Raw genomic sequence first — 22,167 nt, 5'->3', positions numbered from 1 at the left:
GCTCATGCAGGATATATCTGCTCACTAGGAAAAGCTGTTGTCTGGGAGACCTGGGTGCTGAATCCTGGGCTGGTTGGAAGTTGACTGATTTCTCGGTAAATCCAGCTTTCTTTTATAGCTGGTGTTTTCCAAGGGCTGAGGAAATACCTCCTGCAGCAGCTTCTTGTCTGTTCATGGGTTTGATGCTCTCTGGATGAATTGTGATGAGATTGCACCAGAGCAGTCTTGGATGTCCTGCTCACACCCTCTGAGGTCTGAAAGCATGAAAGCTTGACTGACTAAGCTGAAAAACTTGCAAAGTAATAACTTTTGTATTTTGTCCTTGTTTGAAAATGTGTTTTATTGAATATTCAGATAAGCTTTGTGCAATGTGGGATTTGCATTTATTTTCTCCCTGAAACATGTCAGATCAAACAGAAACACAAACTACACAACACAGGGGTCTCCTCGTGGCTTGCACTGTCACGTGCTGTTTTTGTTGTAATTGGATAGGGCTTATAGCACAAATCTGGGAAAATTGTAAACTAAAAAAGGCGATTGTTTCTGTCCTACTGTAGACGTATTTACACCATTTGAAAATATGTAGTTGGAAACGGCTTGCTAAGGTGACAGCCTAGTGCCGCTGAACAGTGGGACTTTTGCCACTGACGCTAGTGGGAGCATTATTTCACTAATTTTCATGCAGTATCTACTCTTTCTAGGTCTTGTCCTCTGGTGCTTTAGCCTTGCAAACGGGTGCTCATGCCTGTTCAAATGAAAGACATCGGTGTTTTTAAATCTGTTCCCACTACTGAATTCAGACCCAACGACAATAAACTCAGGGCAGAACGAAATCCTTTTGCATCCCGTTGATTATTTTCATACTTACCGGCACAATTAGGGGCTAATACCAGAGGATGCGACCGGAGTTTCCTTTGTACGCACAGGGCGATGGTGGGGGATCACCACAGATCACCTGCGCGGGGCAGGGGGTGCCCGCAGCGCCCAAGTAACTTGCGGGGCGGGGAAGCGCCGGGCGCCGCCGTGCATGCGTGTGCGGGCAGCGGGGCCGGGGCGAGGGCCGCTCTGGCACAGCGGCCCCGGCCCTGCAGCCCCGCCGCCCTTCCCCGCTCGGGGCGCCCCTCCCGCCTCCGCCGGCCCCGCGCCCGGGCGGGCGCTCCGTGCGCGGCGCGGCGCGGCCGGGGGAAGGCGGCTCCCGCCGGGCCCAGCGCGGCGGCGGATGGCGGGGGGGCCGCGCCCGGCGGGGGCCGGCGGGGGCGCCCGCTGAGCGGCGGCGGCGGCGGCGGCGATGCCGAGGGGCCCGGCTCGGCGGGGCGCGCCCGCGGGGCCATGAGGGCGGGCTCCGGCCATGGCCCATGGCAGCGCGGCGGTCATGCTGAAGTGCGTGGTGGTGGGGGACGGCGCCGTGGGCAAGACGTGCCTGCTGATGAGCTACGCCAACGACGCCTTCCCCGAGGAGTACGTGCCCACCGTCTTCGACCACTACGCAGGTGAGCGGGCGGGGGGCCCCGCTACTGCCGGGGGCGGCAGCCGCTCTCTCCCCTCCCTCCTCCCTCCATCCCCTGGCCTTGCCCTGCCGGGGGGGGCCGGCAGAGGGGTCGGCCGGGCTTGCCCCCCCCCTCACTCGCTGTGTTTCTCCCCCCTCGCAGTCAGCGTTACCGTCGGGGGCAAGCAGTACCTGCTGGGGCTCTACGACACCGCCGGCCAGGTGAGTGCCGAGCGCTGCCCGCGGACCTTCGGCCCCGACCCCCGCCCGGCGGCGATCCCGGCGCTGAAGTTGTTCGCAGGGCTGTGGTCCGGACTGGGCGCTTCAGAGGCGGGTTGGCGGGGGTGGGGGGCGATTGATGAAACCCGGCTTTACAAGAAAACCATCGATTCGACCTCGATTCCCGAGAGCGGGCAGGCGAAGAAGGGCTTTATTTTTAGCGGTGCTGGGGCCGAGGCGCCACGGCATCGCCCGGCGCTGGGGTGGGGGGGATGCCCGGCGCCTGCGGGGCAGTGCTCCGGGCCGGGCATCGCCACCGGCCAGACCGCCTTCCCCGGGCTGCCGACCCTCCCGCCGGCCTTCAGGTGGGGAAATGTGCCCTGTTCAGCACAGAGGGCACACGCTGCCTCAGCCGCCTCGGGTCGGATGGAAAGCCGGGCTGCCGCAGCTTGCCTTCCTTAGTTGTGGATTACAGCACTTAAATAGCTACAAAGAGTTGTTCAAACTGAAGGTGGAAAATAATATCATGTTATTGTCAGCCACTGCCTTTGAGATAACCTGGGTTTCTTTTGCTTTCCCAGACAACTGAAGTGATCCATTTGGTTAAGATTATCACAGCCAGTTGTGAAAGATGCTGTGATGTCAGCACGGCTCTTAATAACTTTAATGATGGATGAAATACTGGATGTTTGGAGGAGTCACTGGTCTAGTGGTTTCTAAAGGGCTCTATGATTCAAGTCATCTCTTCCTTAGCCTAACTTGCATGGCACCAGCCATGGCCCAAGCATGGTCTCTGAGGTTAGAGTACTTTCTTGGGGTTCCCTTATTTGAAAGTTTGAGAAGGGCCTGACCCCAGGAGGTGCAGGCCTCTCCCAAGGCGGTGCAGAGCATATACGGAAAAGCGGCATGGTTTTCTGTAAAGTTGTCTATTCCCTGTATTAAAACTTCTTCTTGCAGTGTGAGCATGTGCTTTGGTCTCACATGACCTCAGACATGCTTCCTTGTTGTAAAGAGCAACTAGTAAGACAATCTCACTGAACTTGCATAGAGTGAAGCTGTAGTTTTTAACCATGTTGTTCCTATACTCAGTTGAACAGCTGCTGCCTGAATTAGTGGACCTTTTTAGATCTGCATATAGCCTTCAGTTAGGGAATCAGCATTTAACCAGTCTTATAGTTAGGCCTGAAATATGTAAAAAAATTAATTTCATGTGAATTGTAGGAAACAGCACCATTTCCAGAAAGCTGATACCCTGAAGGGTGAGACTCTTCCCACAAAGACTGACTTCATGCTTGTCATCTCACTGACGTAAACACAAACTAGTCAAATTTATGCCAGCTAAATGCATTTCTTATTACTATCCTAGTCCTGTTTTTGAATAGTAATTGGTTCAGAACATGGCTTTATAATGTTGCTTAAGTAGGTTGCAAAGTGAGGATCTAGTGCTCAGACAAAGCATTTGGTTAGTGTGCAACTAATTTATTTTTTTATGATGTGTGAAAGCAAGCCTAGCACTTCAGTACACATGCACAGTTTATTTGGGGATGCCATCTCAAACTGCTTGTGCTGGGCTTGTTGCTATTAATGTATGTGTTGTTAGCTCTGAGTAACCTTAACTAAGCTGGCTTTGTGGTACCCCACTCTGCCTGAATGTACTGAGTGCAAACACAGGTGACCTTTGGTCTCCTCAGAAGTCAGTAAGGGTAAACTGGCCAGTTTACAACAAACAGCAAATAAAAGTGTTCCTGTTATACTATGAAAAGCTTTTCACAGTGAAGCTGTATATAGAGAAAGTTGAGGTAAGCTTCTTTTTCCCAATTTCTGAAAAGCTGAAATCTTCATTTTGAATTCCAGGGCAGTTTTTGAGGCACCTAGAAATAGATCTTGCTGGCCTGATTCAGAGGGCCCTCAGTTCACATAGGGTTTTTTAATGAGGCTACCTTTACAGATATATCTGGTCTTGGCAAAACTCCCCTTTTAGCCAGACCTGTGGTACGCATAAAATCTTTACCACCATCCCCATCCCACTTCAGCATGTTTGGGGAACTGGTGAACTGTTCAGAGACTGCCCACAGGAGCCCCATCCCAACATCCCGTACAACTAAAAAAGGGAGTCTCTATCAAGATGCCAGTCCAGCAACTTCATTCAGTTAAAAGCTGCTTTGTCAGAGCAGCTGACAAGTCTGTCTTCCCAAAGCTATGCAATCATAGAAAGTTTACATTAAAGCTTAAATATACACAGTAAAGAGCAGAAAAGCCATGAGTTGATGATGTCTTCTCTGTGTTGAGGAAACAGCATGCTGTAATTGGTACATGCCTGCTGCTTCCACAGACTTCCATATGGATTGGATACATTGCTGCCCAAAGTTGGGATTTCTATGCCAGCATACATCAGTGCTTTTGTGTCTAATTCTGTCACCCCCAAATAATTTTACTGTAAAATATTGGCCTGATAGTATCATTTTATAGAACTTGGCTGTGTGTGATCACTGTGGTATCTAAGGAGTTCACAATCATCAGCATGTTTATACTTCCAGCTCCGGACAAAGTAAATAGGTACAATCTACAGATCTCAGTTCAGGGGGAAGAGGAGTGAAGGGGGTTAATGAAAGTTCAGATAGTGACTTACTCCAAATCCATGCAGAAAGCCTAGAGCAGAAGAAAGATTAAAGACAAGATTTTGATTCATAGCTGGTGCACAGCAGGCTCATCACCCTGAAATACTGGCTTATCAGTGTGTGGGTCTCTTTAACTTGCGTGGTTATGTATTTAGCAACTTGTGACAGACTTTGCTTTGGCAAAGGAGTTGCAAGCTTTTGAGTTCATCCAGTACTCATTTCTAGCTTGCTTCTTCACAACACACACAGGATCACATGTAGTAACTATAACGATGACATAAGGCCTCATATCTTTGGGAGTTTAAAGCAGGTTGAAAATAAATCCATTAAAATCCCTTTTTTCCCCATGGTAATATATATAGCAAGGAAAATTGCCACTGGTGGTTCACAAAGTCCAGTTTATACGGAGGCCTTTGGGTGTGTGTGGGTTCAAGAAGGCTTTTCTCTGGCTGAAAATACTGAGGCCCTGGTTTAGCAGAAAATAGCCAGTACAGCTGCTGGGCTGTGGAGGCTCTGAGAGCCCATTTGGGTTTGCAGCTGTGGAGGCAGCCTCCCGTGTCAGGGAGGTGGCCGGGAATTTGGTGCCATTCCTCCAGCAATTCCTCCCAGAGGTGGAGCTAGCAGCTCCTTTTAGCCTTGCTGCATGCACTGGGTGGGTTTAGAGCAGCTCTTGGTTTCCCCAGGAGACGAGAACTGTGGAACCTACCCACGTTGAAGACTCATCAATGCACTGAAGTTTAAACATGAGCTGCTTGTGATACTGATGCTTGGATGCCTCTGGCTTTGCAGAAGCCTCTTCTGGGAGACTGTCAATACCGCTCTTCATTGAACAGGGGTACATGGCAAAATCAGCTTGGGAAGAGAATCATGGCTTCATCAGGGGCCTGTTAAGATCACCGTGTTGGAGTGGTTCTGAACTACTGGCAAGTGATTATCATTATGCTCTTCATGATATCAGAAGTAATACTGCCAGCTATCAAGTTGTTAACATTTTTGGAGGAATGTCTGCAAGCACTAACAAAGAGGTGCCACATGTATCCCCTTGCCATGTCCCAGGTGGTCAGAATAAGCACAGGAGTTGCCTTTTGGGGATTTTGCTCTATATTGAAGGCTGTTCTTTAAAATGGCAGCTGGAGTCCCTCCTTCTGCCAGTTCCTTTTGCTGTAGGATTTTAATTCATGGCATCCCTTTCTTCCAGTGTGTGCTGACCACATACAGGGGGAAGTCTTGCTCTGCTCCTGTGTCTTTGCTGTAAAGACAAAGGATGGTTGGGACCTAGAGGAAGGATGGGGGAGGCTGCAGTAGCGGAGCCTGTAGTGCTTGTGTGGCTCTGGGAAGAGAGATGCTGAGGCATGGCATGGCTGTTTGATGCAGATTTGGCACTAAGCCAGCATCTGGACAGTGCAGAGCAGGGTATGGTGAATCTTACTATGGTGCAGTGCCACATAGTAACATTTATATCCCTCAGCATCACTCACTGTTGATACTAGTGGGGCCTGGTTGGGCAAAGCTGAGGTGAACTGTGTTCCTTGGCTTTCTGCTTTTACATCTCTGCCTTAAACACCCTAATACAGGGTCTGATACAATGAAGCTCTTGATGCCTTCTCACCTGTCACCAGAACAGTACCACAAAACATGGTATTCACAAGCACAGAACAAGCCGCTTCTTTGCATGTCTCAGCTCAGATGGTCGCACTGGTTGCAGCCACAGCCATCTTAATTCAGATTCACTGATTTTTTGGTCATAACAGAAGCCCTGACACTAAAGCAATTTTATGTTAAAGTTGGTCAGGCTGCTGAAGTGTATAAAGCTGACTCAGTTATTAGGGAGATGAGTGTCTGCATTAAGGAGAGGTGTAAAAACAAATGGTTACCAATATGAAGGTATCTGTGCCTGAGCGGTGGTTCTTAAAATGGTAAAATGGATGGTCCCGAACCTGCGGTGGTTGCTGTAATTAAATAGCAGTAATCTTTATACTCCTTGCTGGCTCTTTGTCTTGGCTTTGGTAGGTAGCCCTGCTCTAGCCCTAGGTACCACTCCAGTATCTTACTGAGAAGGGAGGCAGCTGCTAGTCTGTTGTGAAACAGAAATGTCCCTCCTCAGAGCACACTGCTTCTTCTGAGTTGCCCCCACCAGGCACCCATAGCTCCAAATGTCAGCTTGGAGTGAAGCAGTCTCACATAAAGCAAAGCCTGCCACCCTTTACTGCAGAGGTGTAAACACCGAGACCTCCAACATGATTTTGGCAGACTTAAAACATGAAATGTTAGCAACTAATATCCTGTCCCCTTTCTGCCCCCCCCCGTGCCTCCCTCCTCCCACATGCATTTTCCCTCACTCCCTTTACATGTCCCAGCCGAGCTGGCAGCTGGCACTGGGAGGCTGTGAGTTCATGAGCTCACTCCCAGCCCAGCGTGCTGGCCTATGAATAGCTCAGCCTCTGCTGAAGCTGCTCTGTGCCTCAGGATGTTGCCAGCCACGTAGATATAACAACTGGATGTATGCAGATAAAATAAAAACATGCCTAGATTGTCCCTTTGGAATTGAAGTTTTTCAGTGTAAGAGGAGGTGAAGCGCCTGAGCTAACAATCTCTATTTAGAGCTCTCTAGATAAGGGTTTAGGTAAAGACAGGCTTTCTCTTTAAAAGGAAAAGGACTTATACCTTCAGATTGGTTATTAAAAATGGCCTTGCAACAATAATACTCTCAGTGCAAAGCCTGCATCTAAACGCCTCCTCGTGAGCTGTGACTCATGCTTTGAAAGCACGATAGCTTTCCTAGAAGGATAGGTAAGTACTGTTCTCACCAGATGGGGAGTTGCAGAATGGGAGATGGTGTTCCGAGTTCCCAGAAGCATTCACTAGATAGATGTTGGAAACTCAAGGCAGTTACATTTCATTTTCAGAGTGCCGAAAGCCCCACAGTACTTCTGAACAAGGACACTGAGTTATGTTAAAATCAAGTCTAAGAGATGCATTTGAAAAGGTAGATCCAGAATATCTTTGCCACATTAACAGTTGAATTTCTAACAAAACTGCTCCTCTAATGAGAAAAAATGCCAAAATAAGGACACAGAGGAGAAGAATGGTGTCTTTTTACTGCTCTGTTCTGTGGTTTTATAAGCAATCTGTTTGAATTAGTGATTGGGTGAGTTAAGAAAAAATGTCTGAATGCTACGTGACACTTTCAGCAGTTCTGAAGAGGTTGTGTCATTTGACACTTTACAGTTAGTGTCCCCAGTCTGTTTTAATCCTGCTCCATGCTGCATCTGTGCTGTGGCACGTGTGCAGTAATTCTTTGCTATGCCAGGCACTTGCTGGTGTGCACATAAAAATGCAGGTGGCAGCATTATTCTCCAGAGCAAAGCAACATCTGTCAGCATCCTAGGTGAGTATATTGCTTCACATGAATAAAACACAGATTCGTGAGTACCTCAGGCAGCTTGTGCTCTAAATTAGATGTAGTCACAAATGCTTTAAGATTATCATTGGGAGCTAATGCTAGTTCCTTGTTGGTCCGATTTCCAGTTGGGATTCAGTGTTGGAGTCAATAAGGGATGGATGCCAGGTGTGACCTGGGATGCATCTTTAGTTATGGCCAACTGATAGGCCAGCCACAGGCAGTGAGATGGCTCACAAATTCCTCATTTAAGAAAAACTGTCTATGGTTTTTCTTACAATTGCCTTAACATCTGCTGAGTGTTTCACCACATTCTTCAATGGAAGCTGTTAACCCCAGCAAATGGGACTTGATATAAAACCAGGTGCAGAAGACTCTTAGGCACTCCATTAATTCCAGAAACTCTTTCACTGTGATGTGTTCATTCAAGGTGCACATGATGGCCCTGGTATTCTCCTGAGTTGTGTGATGGGAGCTAATCTTGAGGAGGCAGTAAAGCTGTGATCTTCTATGTGTTCTCAACACTGGACTGAAGAATGTACTTTTGGGATTTACTTGTAAAAGGTGAAAGGGAATGGGACACCTAACTGATCAGTCTTGTTTGTCTTTATATAGGTAGCAAATTAAAAGACATGTCTGATAAGATATGGGTAACTGTATTAAAACAACTCTATTCTGTAGGCTGTTTTGCCTGTGAGAACAGGTCATATTCTTCTGTGAAAATAAAGTCAGAGAATCCTTCCAAAGAATAGGTTCTGCAGAGGATCTGTCCAGATCTCCCATGTCAGGGTGCATTTTATTTTTTAACTTTGATTTGCTATATCTGAAAGAATGGAAAATCCTGATTGTTCATGGCTGCAGACACAACAACTGGGGTGAATTCCTTTCTCAGGGAAAATGGAAATCTGGTGTGGAAAGAATGCTGTTCATGAAGTCACTGACAGTGAGAAAGAAAGGCACTGTAGGACTGAGATTTCTCATGGGCAAGGAGTGAAAGGGTTGGTCCATGGCAGCTACCCTGCCATTTCTTAGGAGCTCCATAGAGGTTTAAGTGAAGGTGTTCAGGTGAAACTGTGCTTGCAGGCAGTTAAATACAGCGACTTTCCCTTTTAGAAGACCAAGAAGAAACTAGCAAGCTGAAGTTCTCAGAGTGATGGAGAGAAGGGAGTGTGCTATTGAGACCATCTAGGAAAGTAGTTTAGCATCACCATGCAAGATGTAGCATTTGGACAGTACTGAATCCCATATTAAGGCTAGGATGAAGTCTGATCACTTAAAGGCAATTTTGTGTATAGTATAAGAAATATTCTGTCCTTCCTGTCTCTAATGCTCTAAAATCCGTCTTACTAGGCTCCATCTTCCAGCTAGTTACTTCTCTCTATCTAGAAAAGCTTTTTAGACATGTGAGCAGCTGCACAGTTCTCCCGTATGCCAGGAGGAAAGTTTTGTTATTAAAAGGTAATTCACAAACCCTGGGCTTTTTCAATGTATAATTCATATGTCCTTTGAACAGTCCTCCTCATAGGAATTCAGAAATGGATTTAGATCAGTTTACTTCATTTTTAGAATACAATGGAAGAGCACTTACTCTGCATACTTGCAGACTTTTCTTTAAATTAAAAATAGATGCTGGGCCCAAACCAGCAGCTTTTTGCACTCTCTGGGAAACCTATGCGAACAAACCACAACAGGACAATTCTGCTTTCTTTAGCAATGCAAGCTGTATCCTCAGAAGAGACAGAGGGTCTGTAGTGCACTTTTCCCCTGCAGCCAGGGAATAATCACTGCATCTTTCTTGTTTTCTGTGTTCAAAAGCTAGGGGCTACAAATGTAGGCAACTGAAAAATCAAATGCAGTCATCAGCATAGCAGAGCTTGGGTTGCAGAATTGGATAAGCAGATGTTTTATGGCAAAGCACTGTCAGTCCAAATTGCAGCTTTATGCCAAATGGTCCTGCATTAGTGGTGCCCGGTGAGTGGCAGTGCCAGGAAACCAGCATCCTGGGGGACGCTCCACACTCCTTCCTTGCAAAGGGTTACAGTGTTACACAGCCCAGACTGAAAAATTTGGAGAGTGTTTTTTAGCCAGGGAAGCAATTTGTGCTTGGCATGGGGTAGTAAAGGCCACTTCCCTCTCTCTCCTCCCCCACCAAGCATCTTGTAGAATCAGAAACCACAGGGTGATTCAGCGGAGTGAAGTCTGTTTCCTGGTGTGCTTCTGGACTAAGCAGTTGCTTTCAAAACCTTCAGACAGAAGCTTTGCCTGGTGCTTATGGCAAAGCTGCAGATCAGCCTTCATTTCCAAACAATTTGGGGGAGATGGTGAGGTGTGTCCAGAGGTAACTGAGCTGTTACTAAGTCCACATGTTATGTGCATCAGTCATTATGGTTCACTTGTTATGTTTTCCAAAATATTTCAGGGAGCCTTCTAAAACAGAAACTTATTTTCAGGGAGGAAAACTGAAAAATGCAGTCTTGAAGGACAGCTTTGAAATGCATTTCAAAAATTGAAATATGGCAATTCATAATGAGAGAGCCCTTCTGACTCTTGTTACTGTGAAGGGGTTAAAACTTAGACTTTTACCTGGGATTTTACTCTGTAAAACTCTGCCTCACTCAGCCCCTCTGAGCAGTAGTGACTACCCTTTGCTGCATGAAGGTTGGATTCCTCTAGCAACTCTGCCTGATGTCTATTTTTGGCTTCCCCTCTAAAAACAGATGGTTGGGAGTGAGAACCTCTTCTTACAATTGCTGTTGTATGCTGTGAAAGCAACAGATGGTTGCTAACACAGAGACCACAAGCGCAGAGGTTTTGAGCTCCAGTTTTTCTTCCAGTGGTGCAAGCTTTATTTTGTTTCCACCCATCCACTTTATACCTCTTGGAATAGAAATAGTATTATCAAGGATATGTCAGCATAACAATTGAAGATGCATTGTTAAAATTTCATTCCTAAGCTGCAAAACACATAAAATAATTCATTACTTGGGTTCTGTCAGAACATGACACATCTTAGGCCCCTGCGTCAGTTTTAATGACATACCGGAATTTGGTTTCTCCTATTTTCTTAAAAACACTAGCAAGGAAACAAAAATCAACCAGACAGATCTAGGTTAACATTATCTTCACAACTCGCAATGGCAGATCTGAGAGGCATGGACTTCCTCAAAGGTCTTGGTCAAGGTGTGGGAAGGCATTGGTTGCACAGGACTAATTGCCTTTCATTTCTCCAAAGTGGACAGAGAGACCCCAATACCATTCCAGACAAGCAAGAGGCCTGTGCTCTCACACCACTGACAGAGGGCTGAGGACCTCTGTCTCTGTGTCCACCAGTTCAGCTCAACCAGGGAGGAGTGAGATACCATATATCAGGGGAGCTACAAGGTCTCTAGTACAACCTCTGTTTGCCTGTGCCTCGCATTTCAGTGTTCTAATAAATATAAGGAAATAGTGCTTTTTGTGGGTCAAGAAGGTTGTCCAGAAATTATTATACTCCATTTTGTCCGAATTTATTTTTTTTCAAATATTCCACTGCACATAAGCTGTGTACATCAAAGGCTTTTGGAGTGCTTTGCAAAGACTAATGCATTATTAAGCTGGCAAACCCCTACAGATTGGAAGATGTAAATAGAGAGAGGATAATGATCTGCTCAGGACTACATCCTGTGTCAGTGGCAGAATTCGGAATACAGTTGGTGTGGTTTTAGCTGTGTCTCAGCTGATACCCACAGAACTGGGAAAAAGTATTAGTTCAAAATCAAATGCATGACTTGAAATGGGACACTGTGTTCTGCTTTTGGTCTGAGCAAACCCATGAAATGAAGAATATAATAAATGCTGTGGAATTGCAATACTGTTCTTCAGTCTGCATACAAGAAGTTTTTCAAGACCTCTGTTTCTGAACAGGTGAATGTGGGAAATAGCCAGATTTTGGATGTGTTGGAGCAAATTCACTTCACCATCCAAAATACAGTATTCAAGTACAAGGCAGCAAAAAATCGCAGGCAGATTATTAGATGCTGTAACATGGAAAAGGAGACATAAAGGATAGATTTTAAGGAACCAAGATAAAGGCAATGCTAGGCATCCCTTCAGCCTACCATAAGAAGACATGATAATTTAAAAGTCTGAATTTCCATTCTCCACTCTAAATACAAAAGGTCCCATTTGTAGTTGAGAAGCAAAGTTCTTAGTTCCTTCATCTCATCTCATCTCATCTCATCTCCTTTGTCATGTCTATTGTGTACTGGCAGCTGTCCTGGGTTTCCACAGGGATAATAGGGAAATGATGAACAGCCCTGCTGCAGTGTCATGTCTTTTAGAGGGATCACAGCTCCATAGAACATTAATTAAGTCAACATTCTTGTGTCCAATTTTGTTTGAAGTTATTACAGTCTTTGTATTTTCTCATATTCACCTGCTTCAGCAAACAATTTTTTTTTAAACTCTAGAGTATGTTGGAGAAGGAGCTGTTTCACTATTATAGCCTGGAGTTTTTGACTAACACTGACTATTTCAATCCTTAGGGGTTTTCTTGCCCATCTTATTCACATTCTTAAAATATTCCTGCTAATATCCTTAAATATTTTTAAAGCCTAAATATATATACAGTCCCTCCCCCAATCAGATTGTCTCATTGCTGTATAGTGTGGTGTGTACATGCACTCAAACTGGAATTCATGTTGACTGGCTAGTATGATCAATTTTGCTGTTGCATTTAATTTTAGAATAAACCACATTTATTTCCCTTACACTAGATTCAGAAAATAAATTATAGCTGAAGCTATAAGATTTTTTCAGGCTTCTCTAATATTCAATCTAAATTAATGTGGTATTTCAGATTCTTTTATCAATTGCAGCAGTTATGTTGGCCCAATACATCAGAGAAAGTTTACAGGTTTTACTGTAATAAGTATTTACCTGCAATAAGTATTACAGGTTTTATTTGTTTCTGAGGGGCTTTTGGGAGGCAGAAGGAGTCTTTAAGCACAGATGGCTTACTAGATGGTGACAAAAATTAAGCAGGGTTCCTCCCAGGAGGACCCAGAACCAGTCCAATCATGAGGTGGGAGGCTTTGTTAGAACTGCGGCCACTATTAGTATTGATGTAAACCTGATGTTCAGAGCATTACATGTTTCAAGCAGCAGGACTGGTGGGCATAGCCAAATTCTCTGATAATTTAAGGAAGCTTAAATACACTGAAAGCACTGTAGCAAATACCACACACATCTTTGGCCAGGGTACATGATGTATCCAATCACACTGTACTTGCCTTCCATTTAACTTCTTAATTACAGTGGATGGACGCACAGTTCGCCCAGTGCAAGTGGGACAGGGTATAAATCAAAAGGCACATAAACAAATGCAGGAGCAAGCAGGAAAGGAGTTCAGACCTGAGACTGGCTTTAAGAATATTATTAATATTTGCTATGAATAAAAGGTCCATCTGTAATTTGAAATGGATTAACTAAAGAGCTATTTTAAGGTTAATAGACTAACAGTAATTTCTGGTGACAGTGAAACGCTTTCTCCATTCCAGCATTTAGTGTAGTATTCCAGCTATCCTAATCCAGATAAGAGATTTTTAGAAAATGTAGAGTATAAGGATGGCAGCTCTTTGGTGGTAGGAACAAATTACAGCTTTTAACTAGATTTTATTAAAACACAATTTATTCACTAATACCCCACATGTGATTTAGAGCCGAATTTGAGAGCAACTGATGGATCCACTGTGTGTTCTTTCATGCAGATTTTGTACTCCAGGGAACAGAGTAATTTGTAGTTGGGAAGCTTCTTTTAGGATTTTCATCTCCACCCCAGAAAACAGAGTGCAACCCTGAGCAGGACCTAGCTATATTCAGTAGTAGAAGTGAAACATAAAATACATGCCTAAAGAAACCAACTGAATGTTGAAGAGTTTCAACTTCCTGTGCTGATGTTTTGAAGTTATTTCTGCTTTCTGTGATGAATGTCCACAGATTTGGGAAAGACAGGGTTACTGTTTTTTTCTTCTGAATCAGGGCAAGAGCCTGACGCTGGCAGGGAAAAGGCCTGTCAAACGTTTTAGTTTCAAAGTGGTGTCAGTTACTGTGGTTGTGAAATTTGGAAGCCATGTCAACAATTAAGCATGCTCTAGCTAATTGACAAGCCTGTGTACAAAACTAGAGTGGATACTCGAAATGGCACAAGAGTGACAAGTAATGATCACCTCCTTGCTACTGCAGAATTTCTTTCCTCCAGTTCCTGATGAGAATAACAGCTCTCTTCCCACAGCTGTTGACTTCCAAGGGAAAAGATGAGCCAAGCAGAAACTGTTCTGAGGAAGTTCTCACAGTTTTTCTGAAATTCTAGTGACCATGTTTAAAACCTAACAGATCAATGGAGGGCATTTTTGAGGGTGTGACTATAGGTTAATAATCTGGTAATGTGGCTGTTGCCAAGGAAACAAAAATTTGATTTTCTGGCTCATTTCAATCATGGACTTGAATTACATTTCTGTCTCTACGTTTAATGAAAAAATCATTGCAATATTTATGAGATTTAATTAAGATGGGGCGTTTACATGGGGTCGAGGGAAACTGGTGCAGCAGCCCTAATAAACTGGTGTTTACTGTGGAAGGTATAAATCCAGCATTTGTCAGTGTCTCTGCAATGCCTGGGCTCAGTGTTAGTTTTTTTCTACCTTACAAAAACCACCAAAATTCTATGGTAGGAATGGTCAGGCATTGGTTCACTGCCAAAGACCAAAAGAAGCCTTGCAGCAAAAAGCTGGGGCACGTTCCCTCTGGCTGTTAGCTAAAAGACAGGGCAAAAATCCACTTCTTCCCTTGCTAGAGAGAACTCTGATTTACAACAGGGGCAATGCTCCTAGGTACTTGTCTTGCCACAGTATTGCATGCCCTGGCAGCAGGGCTGCTTGGCTTTAAATGCTGAGGCTCTCAATGTTGTAAATAATCTTTTCACACTAACTCTTCCCCCACACTCTCAACAAACAAACAAACAAACAAACAAACAAACAAACAAAGGCATTAATATTCTACTGATAGTGTTCCTGATCCCGAATTTCTGTTCCACCTGATCCTTTGATGGGCTTGCCAATAGAAAGCACAGTCTAGACAAAAGAGGTCTCTTCTGATCCTTCCTACTGCCCTGAACACTAGGCACAGGACTGTAAGGTTTCTAAGAGACAAAGAAAATTCTAAGGAGGGTTTTAAATACCACCTCTGTGTATGATTCAAAATAGAACATTTAAGTGCATCAAATAGCCATAATCTAGCCTAGCTTTGTATAACCTGGATGACTCTACAGCAGTCACACCTGCTCATTTCTCTCTCTCACATACTAATCTTTGATCTGCAAGTATGTTTGAACCATAAGCCTTTTGGTTTTTTTCCTTAAGCGAAAACTTTTTGAATGGTAATCCTTTGTATATTCTCACAGAGAAGCAAGTTTCAATCAGTATTAACACATTTTTCAAAATACTTATATTCACATATAGTTATCTTCATATGTAGACTTTGCTCTAACAGCGCTATTAACTAACATGGAATAGTTTTAAACATTCAGAAAGTTTGCCTCAACAACTGTTGCAACAAACAACCTTCATGAAATACAAATACAGTTTCTGAATATAACTGTTAAAATACAGGCAACAATTTCATATTGCAGATAACAGAATTTTTCTTCCTTAGGAAGACTATGATCGTCTGAGACCTTTATCTTACCCTATGACCGATGTCTTCCTTATCTGCTTCTCAGTGGTAAACCCTGCTTCATTTCAAAATGTGAAGGAAGAGTGGGTACCGGAGTTGAAGGAATATGCACCTAATGTTCCCTATTTACTAGTAGGAACACAGGTATACTTGCTTCTACTTTATTTAAACAATTAGGATCATTGTACGGTACCTTTTCTCTGGGCTGGAAGTTCAGGCCTGACAGGACCCGAGCAGCACCTCTTTCTGCCTTTGGAGGAACAACCCTTACAGGTGGCAGAAAAACATAGATATGTATTGTTCTCTAATGAGCTATCCCCATTTTGTTAAAAAAACTTATATCCGTTGTAAACAGGGTGGCAAGATGGGCTGCATGTCTCCCATGTGACTTTCTAAAAAGTCATGGAACTTAAGGAATAAAATTCTGCTCGTGCCCATGTTACTTGGAATTACTTGGGTCTACAACTATTAGTCACATGCAATATTTGCTGAAGCAAAGGAAAAGGGGAGGAGTGAGACAATTTCCTCTTGCTACTTGTGGGGAGTGGACTGAGCTTCATTTATGAAGTGACCTATGTTTTGGTGTTACCTTAGGGTAATCTTTCTGCCACTGCATTTGGTATTCCAAGATGATCACATCTAATTGAAGCGCTGAATTACAGAACAAATGTTTCTTCCTTCTGGATTAAAGAGCCACGGCTTAAATGTAGGGCTTTTGAATCAGGAATGGTCCACGATCTGAATCATGACATGACTCAATTTTTATAGAGATAATATTCCATTGAATAATTCTCCTTTAAAAAGAGGGTATCATATTGCCTGCTGACTTTTGTTTAGAGAAAGTATTGCAGCATGACTTCAATCTTTCTTGCTAGATTGATCTCCGTGATGACCCAAAAACTCTGGCAAGACTGAATGATATGAAAGAGAAGCCCGTATCTGTGGAGCAAGGACAGAAGTTAGCAAAAGAGGTAAACTGGATACTCCTAAATGAAACCAAGTAACAAAGAACAACAAAACACCCCTATTTCTACTTGACTTTGTCTTCCTTTACCACTTTCTGCATATCTTTTAGCAGTCCACATATGAAATCTTGTGACTCCTTACCAGTTAACAACCCTTACTTACATCAATGAATATAGGTAACAAACAGACCTATGTAATTACACTTTCTTGTCAGTAATAGTTCTAATTTTCAGTGTAGACACTTGTTAAAGCTATACAAGCTATATAAATATTAGTCAAAGATAATTAAAATCCACAGACTAGTTGAGGTTGGAAGGGACCTCTCATGCTCAAGCACAATGTTGGAAGCATCTTTCAGACATTATTTGAGACTGTTATACTACCATTGTAACTACTGTGTGGATAATGCTTATCAGGAGACTTACAGAGCCTTTATTTTTGAAACACAAATGGGCCATGTCTTTTTTGCTCTTTAATTATTAACCATATCTTAGGCCTCCACTGCCAATCTAAAGAACTTACTTGTTTCCCATAGAAACCAATCAACTTAAATACCTTCCACGTCTTTGGACAAAAGACAAATCTTATTTTCTCCTATGGGGGGTGCACTTGCAGATAACTTTTTTAGATTGCAGCCAAACATTGTAATGTTGCTATGGGGGGGGAAAAAAAGCAGAAGTGCCCAGATGGAATTGAACAGCTGAGACATACTGCTATTGAATTAACTTATTTTCTTGACAGATAGGAGCCTACTGCTATGTGGAGTGTTCAGCTTTAACACAGAAAGGACTGAAGACTGTTTTTGATGAAGCTATTATAGCCATTCTAACTCCAAAGAAACACACAGTGAAGAAGAGAATAGGCTCAAGATGCATAAACTGCTGTTTGATCACGTGAGAGACATTTGACAATGGCCAGGCTTACTGTGAAATTCTACTGATTTTAAATACAATGCATTAAGTACATAGTGAATTTGTTCCAGGTTTGGAAGTTAAACCTATGATTCTGCCTTCTACAACCAGTGAAATCCAGAGGAATAAAATCAAACTCAACGAACACGTAATAAGAAGCAACCACATCTGTTACAAATATTTTATTCAGACTGGAAGGTACAATCTCTCAGGGTTACACAGTCTAGAGGAAGCAAAAACTGCACCATGCTGAAATGGCACCTATGTGATTTTACTGAGTGGAGATGCTTGGCCTGAAATACTCTAACTGAATTTGGACAGTCTTCTGCTTTGACTATATATATATATATCTATATATATATATCTTAAAAAACCCCAACTTTTGCACAGTCTGTATGGAATCTGCACAAAGAAATACCTTGTCTCTTTTTGCTCCAGTTATCTGCTTTTGTATGTAAGCTGCTTCCGGTTCCAGTGTATCCACAGAGGTGCAATAATCAGACCAGCCATATAGCCAAAGGTAGCTCCGAGGGAACAGGAAATGGGCCATACCTGAGGGGAGAAGGCAAGGTAAAAGCAGACAATGAGGAAAACGTCTGTGGTTTTTGTACTTCATGAGCACAAAGTCTAGGTACTGAAAGACAGGAGACTTACTCTACTTTAAAGCTTGGTGTGCTTTCCTAAAAATGCCAAAAGCATAACAATCATTTTCACGAACACTAAATGCTGTTGTACAGTTTTTAATTAATATGCATTAAAATGTAAGCAGGCTTCTGGCTATTGCAGACTTTAGTTTGATAGTCCAAAAACTACATGGAAAAAAAATACCCTTAGAAGTATTTATATCCCCTGAAGCGTTCAGCTGACCTAACCTCCTACTCTGCTGCACACATTTGGATACCTACAGATTTCTCAGCAATTTCTCCTTTCAATCTCTCATGGTGTTTTGAAACTTTTAGGTATATATAGTTGAACTAGTATTCAAATAAGGCCAGAGACTGAGATGGATAGAGGTTTGTTGGCTTTTTTTCTTGAAAAGTATGTAAAAGGATCAATTTTCCTCTGGCTAGCAGTAGGGAGGGAACACAAATCTGGAAGTTGACTGAACATCTTGCACCCAGATCATCAAACTTGTAGTAAGCCAGTTATGTCAAAGAGAACTTTAATCATATGCTCTGTTTTCTAGTATAAGAAAAGGAAGCCAACTCAGTAGAGCTGACTCACTTTAACAAACCATCTTGTACTGAGCCAGATTAGTAATGGAATTCTCCCCTGCCCTTTTTTAATTGGTATTGATTTGCAGGGAGGAGTGGTCAAACCAAGACTTAACCAGTTTGTCATCAGATGTAGCTTATAGTACCAGTCCACTACATACTGCATTTGCTGAAAGTCTCAACTAAGGTGGTGATTAAATTATTTATTTTAGAATAAACAGAATTCCCAGGCCTCCTCAAAATTCTCCTTTGCATTTTTTTTTTTTTTTTGGCAAGGACAGTTTTGCAGTTCCTGCTGTACAGTGCATATTCCTAAAGCAAGTACAGACTGGACTCTCCTTTTGTTTTTTAAATTAAGGGGGATATTTCCCCCCTCTATAGTACTTGAGACTGAGAAATGCACTAGACAATAGAGGAAATATCCCAATCTCCAGCCTTCTTTTCTACTTCACTTTGACTTGCAATTCATGAATATCAAATGAACTTACTCTTAACGGTACTGGTTCCTCCTTTCATTCATTTTCCTAGCTCTGATTCTTCTCTTTACTTCATTATCACTTAAAAGAATATATTTATTCATATCCTTTGATCATGGGAATTTTAACTATGAATAAGAGTAATGTATTTTGTCCTCTGCTCTTTCATCTTCAGTCTCCTCAGTTGTTTCATCTTCACATTCCTTAGCATTTACAGCTTTATATGTTATTTGGAGGTCTTAAGGAGTGTAGCAAAGATGACTATTAAACAAGGTGCCTTAGGTACTCTTTATTGACCTTGTTTCATTCTTTCACTTTCATACATTCTGTCTCTACTGCTTGTTTTTGTTGCTGAATATTTCAGCAGTTGCCTCTCCAGCCAAAGATTTGCTTGTTTTCATTCATTTACTGTGTATTGTAGAACATCTATAAAAAGCCTTGAGAGGCTTTGGCATGGTAAGGTACTATATGTATTTGAAACTCACATAAGTTTGTGGCCTTGGCTAAACTTACACTTCAGGTGGATCTTTTCAACTTTTAAATGAAATGTAATTATTTCTAGCATTTTGCATATTACACACGTCTAAAGGACAAAACAGTAAAAAAGTCCCTGAAACCCTTTTGCTCACTCAGTAACATTGAGATGAAACACGAGTCATACTTTTTTATCCACTGATGAAGTCAAATACCACTCTAATATCCACAAAATTATGAACAAAGGCTTCTTAACTTGGTGGTGCTTTTACATCAGATTTGCTGAGTGATCAATGATCAATCCTTCATTAAATTTTTACCTACATTAGGTGAATTTGTAGTTGCCTATTTGCTTTACAGAACTATAGGTAGATGATGGACTCTGAATTGATCATATTCCCCCAACTAGAGAGCAAATATCCCTGATGACCCAATGACCCTGTATATTGTGCTATTTTGTGTATAGTGGGTGATTATTGATATGATTAAAAAGATCTCTGATGACTGTTGTAGCCTCTTTCACCTGACTGAACTGCAGCTCGGGATGTGGTTTTTCAATAGCTATGTATGTTTTAATATTAATTCTGCCTCTGTCTGTCTTCTAAAACATATAATTTTTTGCTTTGGTTTTTAAAAGTCACTGTTACCTAAGTTTCAGGCTCTCTCTCTTAACAGTTGAGTCTCTGACCTCTGAACATTCACAAATGGCAGGTGGCAAAGATAGGGAACAAAGGGAAGAAAATATAAAACATGCCATCTCCCCATCTATGAATAAGACAGAACGAGACACCGCCTCATCCCTTCCAGTGGCATGAAACAGAGGGGTACTAGGCCAGGCACTTATTCTTACTGTGCTGCTTGGACAGCCCAGAGTAGTCTGAGGGCAGTTTGATTGGCCTTTTGAAAACTCCCTAAGCACAGCAATTAAAAACCGGGTCTTGAGAGCATTGCTGTCCTTAATGCCATTTTCTCTAACCCTCAAGACAGGGAAAAACCCCCTAACAAACAGGTAATAATACCAGTTTTGCCACTTCCATTCTTGGCTGATGGCTTTTAGGCTACATATGGCCTGAGGCACCCATGGGTATATCTAAAGCAGCAAGTTATCAAAGACAGATTAAGATATGGCTCTTAAGCATATCAGCTGCACTAAAATAACACCGTTTTCACATGCTTTTGACTGTCTATGAAAATGGGTTGCTTCTTTCTGTGGAAGTGGGTTGCTTTATTTTGTATTAGCTGCTGGCCTCATTTTTCTGAGACCCAATCACTTCCTTCTGGACCTTTTTAAATGACCTTGACTTACTCAATTGGCCTGCTTTTGCCCTCCCTTTCATACTATCTCAAACTTGGTTTAAAGTCCTTGACTTGGTATGAACTGCCTGTAAGTGATAAAAATCTAAGCAGCAAATATCTGTCTGCCTGTTTCAAAAGATTCCATTCTGCTTGCTTAAAATACGCAACTTGTAATACACCCCTCTCATCCCATGAGAACTTTTTAGCTCAGTTCCTCCTACATCATGCTCCCTTCTGCCTTGAGGAAGCTGACATATCCTGCCACAGTACTGATGTCATGTCTGGGCCAGGTCAGCAGCAGGGGAATAAGATGTTGGGCCACATGGCCTACCTGCACTTTTGTTGAGGAGAAAATAAGCTGATATGGAGAGAAGAGTGTGGGGAGCACAGGAGACAGAACAGAACATTTCTCATGAAACTGTCATGAAATGCCTTATCTGTTTCAGCAGCTGGGAGCCATCAGCAACCATTCTCACAGCCTACCACAAGAAGAATCAGTTTACATATCAAATGCATGATGAAAAGGGCAATTTTAACAACCTGTAGATGATTACTAGGAGCCTGAACAGCAGCTTGGCAAAAAACAAATCTTAACAAGAACAAAAAATGCATTTTAATGGACAGAGCATGAGCCAGTGTTTAATGCAAAATGATTCTGACTTCTGCTATTTGTTTAAATTTTCTTTTTGCCTTTTCATCTGGCAGCAGTGTTAGGACTTCACAGGAATTTCTTTAGGCTAGCTAAATAGACACTGCAGAACTTCCAGGTTTTTAGTATATATATTAGAACTCATTTTAAGCATAATAACAAAATAGGAATTGCCAACCTTTCAGGACACAAATGAGCTAGTTTTCCTCAGCGCTCTTTAGAACACCTAAGATTCTATGATGTGAGAATGCTTAGCATATTGCATGGAAAGCAGAGTATGTTGCAGGATCTCAGCAAGGTATCTAGCTCTGCTGGACTGTGCATGTAGCTAGCTAAACCAGAATTCTGACTGCATGACAGTTTTGTCATCTACTCTGAGTCTTGCATCCCATGCAAGGGAATTACACAGACATTGATAAGGACACAAAGGCCAGATTCTTATAGACCAGAGGAGCAACACAAAGTTTTTAAAGATACCATGAAGTTAGCAACTGCCTGCTGGAACTTTCATTATACAAATGCAAATACAGTGGGGCAATCTACTGTACTTACTTTTCTTTTTAGTAAACTTAAAGAGTGTTTTTCTCATATTCCTAAACACAATTTTTTGTATGCTTACTGTTTCGAAAGACTCATTTCTGACTGTCAATTAGAAGGCTATGTAATGATTTTTGTTTCATTTGAAAACTGAATAAATGAGCACAATTATTTTCCCTCCCTGTTTCTAACATGCCTTAAATTCCTGATT

General features: G+C 42.5%; 2 protein-coding genes across 3 annotated transcripts in view; one reads left to right on the top strand and one right to left on the bottom strand.

Moving 5' to 3' along the window:
* Positions 1 to 1,193: 1,193 nt before the first annotated feature.
* RHOQ (ras homolog family member Q) lies at positions 1,194 to 22,132 on the top strand. 2 transcript variants are annotated; one of them, XM_066178479.1, is made up of 5 exons: positions 1,194 to 1,490; positions 1,650 to 1,708; positions 15,480 to 15,577; positions 16,309 to 16,404; positions 17,141 to 22,132. In XM_066178479.1, exons 1-5 carry the CDS (start codon positions 1,330 to 1,332, stop codon positions 17,294 to 17,296), a joined length of 570 nt encoding a protein of 189 aa, XP_066034576.1. In that variant the 5' UTR covers positions 1,194 to 1,329; the 3' UTR covers positions 17,297 to 22,132. The 2 variants fall into 2 exon arrangements, with proteins under 2 accessions (XP_066034576.1, XP_066034575.1); XM_066178478.1 differs by having other exon boundaries at positions 15,413 to 15,577.
* PIGF (phosphatidylinositol glycan anchor biosynthesis class F) overlaps positions 17,749 to 22,167 on the bottom strand; it is an 18,809-nt gene continuing 14,390 nt past the window's right edge. Inside the window, exon 6 of the mRNA XM_066178477.1 lies at positions 17,749 to 17,862. Within this exon, the coding sequence (XP_066034574.1) occupies positions 17,749 to 17,862 (114 nt within the window). The remainder of the gene's footprint in view (positions 17,863 to 22,167) is intronic.

Source organism: Chamaea fasciata, unplaced genomic scaffold (genome assembly GCF_029207755.1).
Source record: "Chamaea fasciata isolate MVZ Bird 193981 ecotype frontalis unplaced genomic scaffold, bChaFas1.0.hap1 SCAF_3, whole genome shotgun sequence".
Taxonomy (NCBI): domain Eukaryota; kingdom Metazoa; phylum Chordata; class Aves; order Passeriformes; family Sylviidae; genus Chamaea; species Chamaea fasciata.
The sequence above is the reverse complement of the archived record's forward strand: the minus strand, read 5'-3'. Positions and strand labels throughout refer to the sequence as shown.